Below are 13542 nucleotides of genomic sequence, written 5' to 3'. Positions count from 1 at the left end.
GATGGTGGAGTATTTACCTTTAATCAATCCATTGATTGATTGATTTGCCTTTAAAGGTCTAAACAGAAGGATGAACTGAGCTCTGATTTATTGATAAATTTTGACCAGATCCTATCATTAATACACTTACCACTCTTAATTCTTTTTTATTATTCTTAATTTTTGACTTGTTTTGTGATCATTTCAATTTAAAAAAAAAAATCATTTAAATTAGTTTTGAAATGTTTAAAATTTCCTACCGAATTTGAACGCATCAAAAAGTCGGTTTCCACGGCAACGCGTCACAACGACAGAGACGCAGATGGTTTTCAGTAAGTTTAGGGGCAAATGTTCCGAAAAAATGATCAAAACGAACAAATAACGACTGTAAGATACATTTTACTGTTGGTGTTTAAACGTTAGAATCTATTTGTCTTTAAATCTCAATTTATTAGTTTGTGTTTACATTTTGTTTTCGCTTCCTGGAAAATAAATGCTAGTTAGCTTAGCCGCCCAGTGGAGTTGTACTGTTACTATTAACTTTGAATGGTGATGAGTTAATTATAATATTCTAAAGGTTTAAAATAGTCTTGTGTTGAATTAATTCATTCCGTTGACATGACTGAACAAAATCATTGAATCCTAAACATTCAGAAATGCTCCAGAATGGCCTGTGTTCATGTGATCTCCATGTTTTTCCCATCCAGTCACAGAGGAGCTGATCCGGCGGAGGGCCGAGCACAACGACTGTGAGATCCTGACCCTGGAGGAGGTTTCTCTGCACCAGCAGGACATCGAGAGGATCCAGCATGTGGACAGGTGGTGCAGGGAGCTGAGGATCCTCTACCTGCAGAACAACCTCATCCCCAGAATCGGTACCGACACGTCCATCAGAAAACACAGCCAGGAGGGGTTTATGCTGCATCATCTGGAGCTTCGACTGATTTAACCATTCCAGGGCGGAATGATAATTATGCAACATGCAGTAGAAATTATTCTAAAGAACTGGAGTTTATTATTTATTTATGGTAAAAATGACCCAAAAATTCTCAGCTGAGGAAGGAAGTTTTATGTCAGTTTGCTTAGTGAGTTCCAGAACCCATTCTGATGAGTTATTATAATTTAATTGGTCAAATATTCATCCAGAATTATGTTAAAATTACATGAATAGGTACTTAAGTGTCTGGAAAAGGTGAAACCCTCAAAGAAGCTTTAAAAATGCATGTGAGGATGTGAATACTTTTGATCAGAGACGCAGTTTTAAAAATCATTTAATTTTTTTTTTATTCTCTTAAAAAATAAACTTTCAAATGACTCATTAAAATCCCCAAATTTAAGCATTTGTGTCAATGTGAATGTATGGAAACCAGAACGTTATTATTTATGGTAGAAATGATTGGGAAGCAGAGACGTGAATCTTTCAGCAGCAAGAAATTAAAATGTGACTTTTAGGATCGATCCAGAAACTATTTTTATTTCAGAAATAAAAATACAGTCTACAGTAAACCGAATTTAAACATCCTGTTTGAATTATGTGACTCACTAATGCTGTCAGATTATATTTAAACCAAAGCAGTTTGTGCATAAAATACTCAATAAATATTAGCTTAGCTTAGCAGCCTGGGCTTTTCTTAAATAAAAATATATCAAACAACCATTCAAAAATATTATTTTACAAAAGTTTAAGCAGATGAAATGTGATTGTTTTGAATCGATTCACAGTTCCCAGAACCAGGATGTTTTCTGCTTCTCTGTTGGATGCGACTGATTCTTAGTGTTTCACCAGTGATAGAGCTCCAGTTACTGAATTCCTGAGGAGTTTTTATAGTTTCATCTTTTACAGTTCAGGCTTTTCTGATATTGCAGAGAACGTGGGGCGCCTAAAGAAGCTGGAGTATCTGAATCTGGCCTTGAACAACATCCAAGTCATTGAAAACCTGGAAGGTGTGCGCGCTGAGCCGACCCGGCAGGCCCGCTTTTCAGAAGCAGACTCTGATTTTGCTCCTGCCTTCAGGCTGCGAGAGCCTCCGGAAGCTGGACCTGACGGTGAACTTCGTGGGTCTGCTGAGCAGCGTGGAGTCGCTGCGGCACAACGCCCACCTGAGGGAGCTCTTCCTGGTGGGGAACCCCTGCACCGAGTTCCAGGGCTACCGGCAGTACGTCGTGGCGGCGCTGCCTCAGCTCAAGGTCTCCGCACTTCCTCAAACTTCTTCAGCAAAACCAGGATTTTAAAGAGGACCTGTTACGCAAAATTCACATTTTGGCATCTAATCCATAATAGATCACTTTTAAATTCCTTTTGGGACTTAAATCTAGATTTGAAGGCAGCACTTGCAGCTGAAGCTAACTCGTTAGCATCCAGATCTCCCCTTTCCTGTGTGTCTGTCTCCAGTGGCTGGACGGGACGGAGATCAGCCGGTCGGAGCGGATCAGAGCCTCGCAGGGCCTGGAGCAGGTGAGGAGGCGAGTCAGAGAGCAGGAGCAGGAGTACCTGAGGAGGAGAGAGGAGCAGAAAGAGGAGGCTGCACGGAGAGACCAGGAGAGGAAACCAGAGTGAGTTCAGCAAGTGGAGTTATTTCTATCAGAAGAACAGAGTTTTGATCATATTTCTCCTTAAATTCAGGATCTGGAGCTGAAAGCAAACCTGGTTCAAACTTTCCCAGATGGTCTGAATGTCTGCGTGTTCCTCCTCAGCTCACAGGATGACAAGGAGAACCTGCGGAGCGCCGAGGAGGAGGAGCAGGACTTCTGGCACACGCCCTGCCCTTCACCCCGAGTCCCGGCTGGAGGCGCACTGCCGCCTGGAGGAGAAGAAGAACGCCGACAGGAAGTGAGTTTCATCCATTTTATCCTCTAAACATCTTAAACACAGATTTACATATTTAATTATGTATTTTCATAGTGTTTAAAATGTCTATATTAATAGAAAACCAGGCGTTAAACAGGAACCAATATCCAACAACTCAAAATATAAATTTTGTCTGGTGGATGTAGTTTAGGATCTTGGCCACAAGGTGTCACTAAAGCACCTGTTTCTATCTCCACCTGAGCAGCTGATGTTACGACGCTTCCTAAAGTTTTTCATACTTTCTTCATCCTGGAGGAAAATCAGAGAAACGTTTCAGGAAGGAAGCAGAGATGAAAACAGATTCAGCTCCAGTTCAAACTGGTTCAGTGGTACCAGGCCGACTGGTACCAGTTCAACAACCTTCAGTCAGACAGCAGAAACATCTGGACCTGTGATCCCAAACCAGAGAAGCAGAACCAGACCTGCTGGTACCTCCCAACCCAACTAATGAGCTTTCCTCCTGGTACATTTCTCCTGTTTTGTGTTGGATTCGGATTTATTCAGATTTTAATATCAGACGAAGAAAAACCTGAGTAAACACAAAAAACTGCTTCCAGGACGCGAGTCTCAATCAGATCACATCATTTTTACATTTGACCAAATTCGATGGCAAAATAATAATTAATCAGCCGAATGCGACCAGATCCGACTTTTCACACGAGTCTGAAAGACCGATTCTTTTCACTCCGCAGACGTCGAGTCTGAGCCGCTTCCATACGTGGAGCTAAATTGTATCTTATAGTTGTCAAAGCGTCTGCAGTCTGAACTCCCACGTTGCATTTTATCCCATTTCTTCTTCTCTGACATGAAACCTGCATCTTAATTCTGCACCAGAAGAAGAAAGACTGAATCTTTCTGATCCATTTATTTAGGACTCATTCCTTAAAGTCCTTCCTTCACACCCTGAAGCCGTCAGTCAGAGATTCATCAGAGGAAGAAAAACAACTAAATGAAAAGCAAACGGATTAAAACTTTTCAGCATGTTGAGCGTTTCTGTGCAGATTTGATGTTTTGCTCTGAACGGATCTTTGGGTCCTGGCAGCAGGATGCTGCAGCGTCACGGACCCGTCCTTCCTGGGCATGATGGCCGACGTTAATCTGACGTCAGCAGAGCAGATTAGAGCGTCTGCTGCTGAGTCCGCTCAGGTTAATTAGCAGCTTAACGGGCCGATTGTTCTGAGAGTGTGTTCTGGTGACGTCGGACCGAACAGAGACCCGCCGGGTCAGCAGGAAGACAGGATGTAGTCGCTGGACCCGTCCTGGACGGACAGAACTGGACCCGGAGTTCTGCTGCGGCCCGCTGGGACTCAGAACGCCTGGATTCAGAACAGAACCGGCGGTTTAGAGGTGAAGGTTCTGGTCAGAACCGACGGGTTTAGAGGTGATTTAAAGGTGAAATGTTGGATTATTTGAAGTATCCAGACTGGATCCCGCTGATCCAGAACGGATCCTGCTGATCCAGACTGGATCCCGCTGATCCAGAACGGATCCTGCTGATCCAGAACGGATCCTGCTGATCCAGAACGGATCCCGCTGATTCTCCCCGTTCTCCCAAAGTCTGATTAAATCAGTCGGTTTCCCTGGAAGCTGAATCTCTTTCCAGAGTTTAAATTTCCTGAGATTTGAACTTTGACCTCTCATCGTGTTCCTTCTCTCTGTTGCTCTCAAACACAATCTGGTTACAACGCAGTTCAATGACTCCGACCCAAAACAACGACTACAGATAATAGCACTTTGCAGAAAGTAATTTCGGTCCTATGATGGATTTATTCCACTGATGGATTGTTCATAAACAAAACTTCAACTTCAGTTCATAATTCAAAGTTTTCTACTTGAGGAAACCCTCAGATTCACGGCTCCTGGACGCAGCAGACAATCTCTCTGACTTTACAGCAATTTATCATCCTGGTTAAGCATCTGGTGAGAGTGGAGAGGAACATCGACCTTTCAGCAGGAAGAGAAAACTGTCCTCTGCTGCGACTGACAGACTCACAGAGCCGGCAGCAGAGTCGGATCTGCCTGGTCAGGAAGGAGCGCTGGCCGTCGCTCCACCGTCAGTCTGAACTCTTGGCCAGACGGGTCTCAGAAATCCCTCCGAATGTTTATTCCTCTTGGGTTGCGCTGACCTCTTGACCCTCACAGGTACTGCCCTCTCATCCAGTGACGTAAATCCACAAACCAGTCAACGAAAGCACCACATCGCCACCAACACCTGTGATTTAAACTGGTCTCATCTGGTCTGTCTGTGATTTAAACTGGTCTCATCTGTGTCTGTGTTTAAACTGGTCTCATCTGTGTCTGTGATTTAACTGGTCTCATCTGTGTGTGTGATTTAAACTGGTCTCATCTGGTGTGTCTGTGATTTAAACTGGTCTCATCTGGTGTGTCTGTGATTTAAACTGGTCTCATCTGGTGTGTCTGTGATTTAAACTGGTCTCATCTGGTGTGTCTGTGATTTAAACTGGTCTCATCTGGTCTGTCTGTGATTTAAACTGGTCTCATCTGGTGTGTCTGTGATTTAAACTGGTCTCATCTGGTCTGTCTGTGATTTAAACTGGTCTCATCTGGTGTGTCTGTGATTTAAACTGGTCTCATCTGGTGTGTCTGTGATTTAAACTGGTCTCATCTGGTGTGTCGTCGCCTTTGGGCCGGTTGTGGATCCATGCCAGTGGATGTGAATCTTTATAACCCCATGAATCAACTCCACTGAACCATTAAATGATTAAAGGATAAATCATTCACCGAACTGCTGAGCATTTTATGCCACATGATGCTGAAGGCGTGTAACTGGACAGGAAGCTGGTACCAGTAGAACTGGTAATCCTGTCGCCTGGTTCCTGGGTTAAAGGCTGCGTCCGTCCCTTTCTGAAGGTCTGTTGTCGTGCGGCCCTGCTGGGCGTCACTCTGTTGTTCTGTAACGAGCCGTGGAGGCGAAGCTGCAGCTGCGATTAAAGGCCACACAGATAAACCTGATGGAAACGTCTACAGCCTGATTATAAATCCATAAACTCTCCGGGTCAGGCCGGGCCGTCTGTGTTTAACGCCTCCAGACCAACCAACAGACCGTCCCACCGCTAACTGGATGATTTCCCGTCAGTCTGCAGGGTTGACTCGGTTCTCATGTTTCTGTTTATTTGTTGTTCAAAACCACAGAGCTCAGATTTAGGCTCTGATGGAAACAGTGTCAGCACAAACAGACAGAGGAGAGAAAAAATGTCAAATAGCTCAATTTTTGTTGTTTTCTGGCACAGAAAGCATCCGCTGTGGTGCAGTTTATCTCTGGATGTCCACTGGTTTGCATCACACAGAGCCTTCAGAAAGTCTCAGTTTTCAAAACTGAGACGTTTCCTGCTGACTCACAGCTTTCAGCTTCCCTGACGCCTGTAGCAGCAGAACCGCCGAGCTTTGGCTGAAGGATGATGGGTTACCGCTGCGTCGTCCAACTTTCTGATCAGTCCTCCAAATGTTTAGCGCTTCAGTTGGAGTTAACTCACACTCTGAAAAGTTAAAGCGTTTAGAGTCCAAAGAGCTGAAAGCACCACTGAATCCATCTGTGGCGTCACAGGAATGTCAGCAGAGATGAATGTCCTCCTGTGGTTGTTTCTGCTTAAGGTCGACCAGGAGACGATTCTGCAGAGCTGAGACTGGAAACACAAAGACACTTGGAGGTCAAAGACACTTCAGCCTGACTAATGGGGTCAGCTGGTGCAGGTGGAGATTAGCATGAACCGTTCCTCTGAGGCATCGTGTGCTCTGCTTCGAGTCCGTGTTGATGTGTTCGGACCTCTGCAGAGTCGGCCTGAGCACTGTTGGCCTCCGGATGAACTCATCCTCGGTCAGATGGGACCTGACCAGCCTCCCTGCTGAACGCTCACATCGGTTCACTTACGGCTTGTGAATAACCAGAGGTGTCCAGCAGGGACGGAGCCAAGTGGTTCCTCCAGGACCAGGACCGATCTCCAGTCTTTGGTCCTGCGGTCTCTAATCTCCAGTCTTTGGTCCTGCGGTCTCTAATCTCCAGTCTTTGGTCCTGCGGTCTCTAATCTCCAGTCTTTGGTCCTGCGGTCTCTAATCTCAGTCTTTGGTCCTGCGGTCTCTAATCTCCTAGTCTTTGGTCCTGCGGTCTCTAATCTCCAGTCTTTGGTCTCTCTCTCTTTGGTCCTGCGGGTCTCTAATCTCCAGTCTTTGGTCTGCGGTCTCTAATCTCCAGTCTTTGGTCCTGCGGTCTCTAATCTCCAGTCTTTGGTCCTGCGGGTCTCTAATCTCCAGTCTTTGGTCCTGCGGTCTCTAATCTCCAGTCTTTGGTCCTGCGGTCTCTAATCTCCAGTCTTTGGTCCTGCGGTCTCTAATCTCCAGTCTTTGGTCCTGCGGTCTCTAATCTCCAGTCTTTGGTCCTGCGGGTCTCTAATCTCCAGTCTTTGGTCCTGCGGTCTCTAATCTCCAGTCTTTGGTCCTGCGGTCTCTAATCTCCAGTCTTTGGTCCTGCGGTCTCTAATCTCCAGTCTTTGGTCCTGCGGTCTCTCCATTCTTTGGTCCTGAGGGTCTCCGACCTCCGGCCCTGGTGTCTGGGCTACCGGGGTTCCCTCTGTCCTGAGCTGGAAGGTCCCGGCTGTACGTCACGTAAACCGATGAGTTGAGTCTTCAGAGGACTCGCTTCCAGGACGGACCCGTCGGCTCGTTGCTAACTGGAAACTGTCTGAAGAGATCATCCTCTCCTGACTCCACTCAGGCCAGCAGAGAGCTGTCACTTCTGCATGACTCGGCTGTTTGAGACGCCTCTTCTCACCCATCTGAGGAAGACGTGATGCAGAGCCACAATGTCACCTTGTGAACAGCAGAGAGAAGCTGCTGCATGGACAGAAAGACACGGATGAGGATGCTCATTTGGTCTGGATTCAGTCAAATCTCATTTCACAGCTTTAATAGTCATAAACTCCACCTCCACAAAGTTCAAAACTTGCAGCATTTGTTCAGGATTTACGTAGGATTTTGGTCTAATTTCTGGTGCAAGTATCTTAGAACACTTGAAATAAGACAAAACTAACTCCAACTTTTTAATGAGATATAGGAGTTGATGTAAAAACGTTTTACCATCTTTGTTGAGAAAGTTGCAGTTCCACTGGGAGGTTATTTAACAAGATATTTTCTGTACACCTGATTTCACACGCATGAAATTGCGACGATTGGGTGTGAAGAAAGAAAACGATGCAACAAAACAAGTTGATATTCAGTCTGGCGGCTCGTTCTTCTTCTCCGCGGCTCTGAACTCCTCTGAAGGCTCCTCATGGCCAGAGGTCATGACCTCCGCAGAGCGCTAAACGCTCACCTGCCCAGACACAGACGCAGCCATCTGCTGCGCGGCGGGGGTCTGATGGACGGACGGTCGTGAGGAGCGTGTTTCGCCGCAGCTGAAGGAGCGACGGCCGACAAAACACTTTGACTCTCATCCAGCTTCAGGAGGGAAAACTGATTATGCAGATTTAACCCTGCGAGACCCAGACATAAAAAATGAAAACAAAACAATGTAGATTTGTAGCATTACTTTGGAGATTAAATTGTTTTCAGATTTCTTTTTTGTTTTTGTAAAGTTTATAAAAATGTCATATTAAATATAAAGTTATTTACATTTTGAACAAATATTGCACAAAAAATGACAAAAATCATCTTTTTTAAAGTTCAAAAGAGGCAGGTTGTAATATCTGCATGACCCGTTTTCAATGCTCTGACTGATTTAAGATGGTTTTAGATTCATGTGACTATGTTGGGTTTTGAGTGACTGAACCCAACATAAACTTTGTTTTGGAGATAAACTGTCTAAACTGGCCCTTAACTGTGCTATATTTATGTTTCTGTTCAATTTGTGACATTTTAGTGTAAATTTGATTTAATTCTTAAATATTTTTACCTGAGATCATCGCAATGCTGCCCTCTATGGACCAAAGTTTGCTACTGCAGTTAAATTTTCCTATTGGCTCCAGCTTGAACCACGCCCCCTGGTGTCAGAAGTTGGTGTCTGCGTATCTTGGCTCCGCCCACTTTGGAGACCTTTCAGATGAAAACATGGCGGCCCCCTTCAGACGCCATGATTCTGGACCTGATGGTTCCGTCATCCGTTTGTCTGGATGTGGTTCTGTGTCTCTGCAGGGAACCAGAGAAGAAGAGCAAACCTCCCAGGACTCTGATCACCGCTGACGGACGAGTCATGAACATCAACGAACCCAAGTGAGAAAACCAGCCTCTGGTGCTTTGACAGGATCCAGATTTCTGTTCTGCTACATTCTAGATCAGCTCTGACGTGACCTTGACCTGCAGCCCTGCGTGGGGTTTCTGATTTTGTGTGTCAGGTTGGCCTTTTCTCTGGCGGAGGATGAAGAAAGCAACGCTGTGGTTTTGGACCTGGCCGTTTACAGGTGAGACCTGCTGGCAGCTGCCATATTTAAACTGGTTTTCATTCCCAGTTTTATTCTTTTTGATCTTTTGGGGAAAATGTATAAAAACATTCGATGGATTAGAAACAGGATGAACTGTCCTCCTCAGACACATGGACACCTCCCTGATGGACGTGGACGTCCAGCCGACCTACGCCAGAGTCAGCGTCAAAGGAAAGGTACTGAGACCAAACACTTTTCACATGAAGACTGAAACAGAGGGCAGTCTTCACTCCATCTCAGTATGTCTGCTATCTGCAGAGGAACCAGATTAAAGTGATTTCTTTGCCTTGTTCAGCTGAGTTTGTTTATTTCTGCTGCAGAGCGTCTCAGGTTTATGATGTCATAAACCTGCAGCGCTTTAATCTGCTGCTGACGCCTCAGTCAGACTCATCAAACATCTGGATGGTCATCCCAGGAGCAGGAGAGCCTGCAGCGGCAAACGTTTCCTCAGCGCAGGGATCGATGTTTCATGCCAGGAGTCGTCCTGCTGAGATGCTTCAGGCTGCGATGCTTCAGGCTGCGATGCTTCAGGCTGCGATGCTTCAGGCTGCGATGCTTCAGGCTGCGATGCTTCATGATGCGATGCTTCAGGCTGCGATGCTTCAGGCTGCGATGCTTCAGGCTGCGATGCTTCATGATGCGATGCTTCATGATGCGATGCTTCAGGCTGCGACCAGGACCGGGTTGGCGCCAGGACCGGGTCGGCGCCAGGACCGGGTCGGCGCCAGGACCGGGTCGGCGCCAGGACCGGGTCACTGCATTAATCTCACTGATTACGGTTCTGAATGATTCACCTTGCAGATGTTCCAGGTGGTTCCTGCGGAGGTGAAGCCCGACAGCTCCACGGCCCGGCGCTCCCAGACCACCGGACACCTGGTTCTGACCATGCCCCGGGTCGGTACTGCTGGCTCTGGTTCTGTGCACTACGGGGCAAAATTAGGGCCATAAAATTTCCTCATAAGAAAAAAGTTGCATCTGAAATAGTTTTGAACTTTTGGTTCAAAGTCAAATTTTAGTTTCAATCTTTTTGTTTTTCAGTTTCAATTTTGTTTCTTTTTTGATTTTCTCTTTAAATTCTGTCCAAATTCAACAAGATGCTAAAAACAAAACAAACAGTTTGGATAGAAAATGTTTTTTCTTTAAATCGCTTGATTCTGTTGTTGCTTGTCGTATCGATCAGCTTTTTATTGGTAAATCAGTAAATCAGCATCTCAGATTCGCTGTTCAAACGACGCCGAACCGGACCGGCTCTCTGACTTCTGACCTCTCCCTCAGGCCAACGGTGAACTCAGAGTGAAGAGGCCGGTTCCTCGCCAGCGCCGAGACGCTCCGGGTCGCAGCTCAGCAGAGGAACGGAGCAGGTAGGACCAAGACCCGGAACCCAAACCGGAGCACTGAACTCCAGGACGGTACTTTTACTTTAACCTCCGGCCTACAGAACCTGGAGGCCGGAGGAGGTCCAAAGTCATGACCCATGACTCATCAGTTCAGAACAGGAAGTAGTTCAGCATCGACCGTCTCTGTCTGGTTCTGATCTGAAGCTGATGATCTTGCAATCAGATTCCTCAAAACCCGACGGATCACCAGACACTGACCAGAACCGGCCCGTCCAATCAGAACTCAATTACATCCTCATTACCAAAGCTGCAGCGACGACACCTCCACCACTCTTCTTCTGTGGTTTACGGGACGTTCAGGAGAACCTCAGTCACAACCTGCGGTTCTGACCCGAAAGCTGCAGAGTTCCTGGTTTCAGGAAGAGGCTTCAGCTTCATCCCGGTCCAGCAGGCCGTGGTTTTCCTGCAGCAGCGTTTCTGAGTCGGGCGTTTTGTCCTCTGGAAGCCCAATTCCCCTCTTAATAAACCGGCAGGCAGCGAAAAGGTTCTGCTGCCGCTTGCTGCACACAGAACCCAACGAGAGCAAAGTCAGCAGCTTGTCCTGCTTCTCAGCCTGATCTCTGCTTCCTGCGGCTTTAGTTTACAGCTCCATGTGGGAAAAAGAAAGAAACACAATTAAAACATGAAGCTCTGATATTTAAAGAGTGAAATGCATCCAAACTCAGTTTCAACCACATTTCTCTGTTTTCAGGAGAGATAAAGTTCCTGAGAGGCTGGAAGTTGATCCCAGTAAACGTAAATCTGTGGATATCGCCAACATCGTGTCAGCGGAGCAACACAGACGACCTCCAGGACAAACCGGCAGCAGAACCCCCTGAAGAGTTCATGGACGACCCAGAGGTTCCTCCACTCATTTAAATGTTTAAAACAAATGATGCAAAGGCAAATCTGGGCTAAATCATTTTAATTGTTTTACAGCAAAACAAACGTTTGTAACAAAACCTCAGAAAAACTTTGATTTCAGTAAAAAGATTTTATTCTGGGCAGTTTTTGATGTTTTATTTTTTTTAAAATTGTTTTTCTTCATCTTAAAGAACAGAATCCAAATATATGTTTAAATATTAAGACCAAACAGGATTTATCACCTCGACAGACAAAAACAGAAAAATATAACTTCAATCTGCTGTAATTTGTGAAACACATGGAACTGTTACAGTATAGCAGTTTCATCATTTGTGACAGATTCTTTAACTGGGGTTTTGATATTGTAGAGGATTTCAGTGTTATTGATCTCTGATTGAGAATCAATCTGATGAGGAAGCTGCCAGCCTGTTTCTGCAGCTTTTCAGTGTGTCGCCGCCATCATTTCATTTCTCTGCACAGATCAAGTGTTAAATGAGTTTCTCCTCCCTCAGAGGAACAAGGTGTGCGAACTGAACGCTGACGTTCCTGTTCTGCTCTCATGATTGCTGAGCTTTTCTCTGTCAGCGGCTCGTCAGCCTCCTTGTTAGCTTCTTTTTCTTTTGGGTTTTATTAGCGGCTAGCAAACCAACTTGAAGTGCCCAGCTGTTAGCTTTACTTTAAATAGAGAAGCTGTTAGCTCTGTAGCATGTTAGCTGAGACTGTTTACTGTGTGATTGTTGTCTCACTGTTCAATGTTTCTTTGACTATCAACTCTTCATGCAACTGTTTGCATTAATGTTAGCATTAGCTTGACTATTTGTGAAATTTTAGCTCAGCTTTAATTCTGTTAGCTTGCTAATTAGTTAGCGAGCTTCACTGTTTTCAGTGTTGAGAGAGCTGTTAGCTTATGTGTAGCTTATCTTAGCAAGACTGTTTCTTAAAATGATTGAGTTAGCTTCATGCTTATGGCCAGTCGTCTGAGTGCTACCCTGACTGTTAGGTCAAAGGTCAATCTAGAGATTGAATGAAGTTGTCTTTAGTTCAGTCACTAATGAGGCTGAAATGTTTTCATATAACTAAAGTCCAGTTATCTTCCTGTAAAGCTCTTTCCATGCTCTGAGTGACTGACTCATCAGTGGTTAGCATTAGCTTAATAAGTAGGGAAGCAGTTAGATTAATTAATAACTTAATTGTTGATTTTGCTGTTAGCGCAGCAATTAGCTTGAGTGGTGATTATGTGTTGTTAGCAGTTAGCGTAGCCTCTCAGACCTGACCTTTGTTGATGGATGTTTAATTGCTGCTGGTCGACTAAAGTTAGTTTGTTTCTTTTTTAAGTGAACATATTCCTCTCATTAATTCATCGTCTACTAAAATCCTGACTTGTTCTCTTTTTGTGCTGCTTTTAAGCTGCAGCTGAAGGAAGATCGATGAGCTGTGGCTGTTTTTTGTTTGGTTTGTGGCTTCAGGCAAACGTTGTGTTGTGATTCGGATCCTCTGCCAGACTTTGATCAGAAGCTGCTCTCTGCCCAGAGGACATAAACTTATTCTTCATCTGGCTCTTCTCTCCTTGAATCTCGGCTGAACTCTCCTGAGTTTTCACTTTCCTCTTGAGTTGTCACCTTAAAAAGCTCCGAGGTCGCCCTCCTCTTCCTCGCCCTCCTCTTCCTCCTCTGCACGCCTGCAGGAATCGTTCTGCCTTCCTGACGGATTCACTCTTTTATTATCCAGGCTATATTTGGACTGAGCTGTTTGCGTCGTACAGCAGGATGTTTGTCTTTACTGCAACCTGCAAGTGCATCAAAACTCATGGAAGGAGCCTGGAGCCTGAATGGTCGTTCATTTCTCCAGTTTCACTGGGAAACATCTTTATTGTAACCCAGAAATGAGTCCATAACTGATAACCCATCAGGTCTTTGCTGGCTGCAGGTTTCTGATTTATTGGTAATAAATCCCCGGATCTGAGCCGGCTGGGCAGTAACTCAGTGGGCACTTCCACTTCCACAGCTTTTCAAAATGAAGTTTATTTATAGGCAAAGAAAAAGTG

General features: G+C 45.3%; 1 protein-coding gene across 1 annotated transcript; it reads left to right on the top strand.

The window, feature by feature from the left end:
- The first annotated feature begins 266 nt into the window (after positions 1-266).
- On the top strand, positions 267-11634 carry LOC129352699 (dynein axonemal assembly factor 11-like). Its single transcript, XM_055021812.1, is given in 14 exon segments — positions 267-311; positions 687-854; positions 1846-1923; positions 1994-2166; positions 2372-2532; positions 2674-2742; positions 2744-2809; positions 8972-9049; positions 9172-9237; positions 9365-9434; positions 10060-10152; positions 10534-10619; positions 11347-11418; positions 11420-11634. Coding segments are annotated over 14 exon segments (1284 nt in total). The 5' UTR covers positions 267-301; the 3' UTR covers positions 11514-11634.
- The last annotated feature ends 1908 nt before the right edge of the window (positions 11635-13542 follow it).

This window comes from Poeciliopsis prolifica, unplaced genomic scaffold (assembly GCF_027474105.1).
Source record: "Poeciliopsis prolifica strain line A6 unplaced genomic scaffold, Auburn_PproV2 SCAFFOLD079, whole genome shotgun sequence".
Taxonomy (NCBI): domain Eukaryota; kingdom Metazoa; phylum Chordata; class Actinopteri; order Cyprinodontiformes; family Poeciliidae; genus Poeciliopsis; species Poeciliopsis prolifica.
The sequence above is the reverse complement of the archived record's forward strand: the minus strand, read 5'-3'. Positions and strand labels throughout refer to the sequence as shown.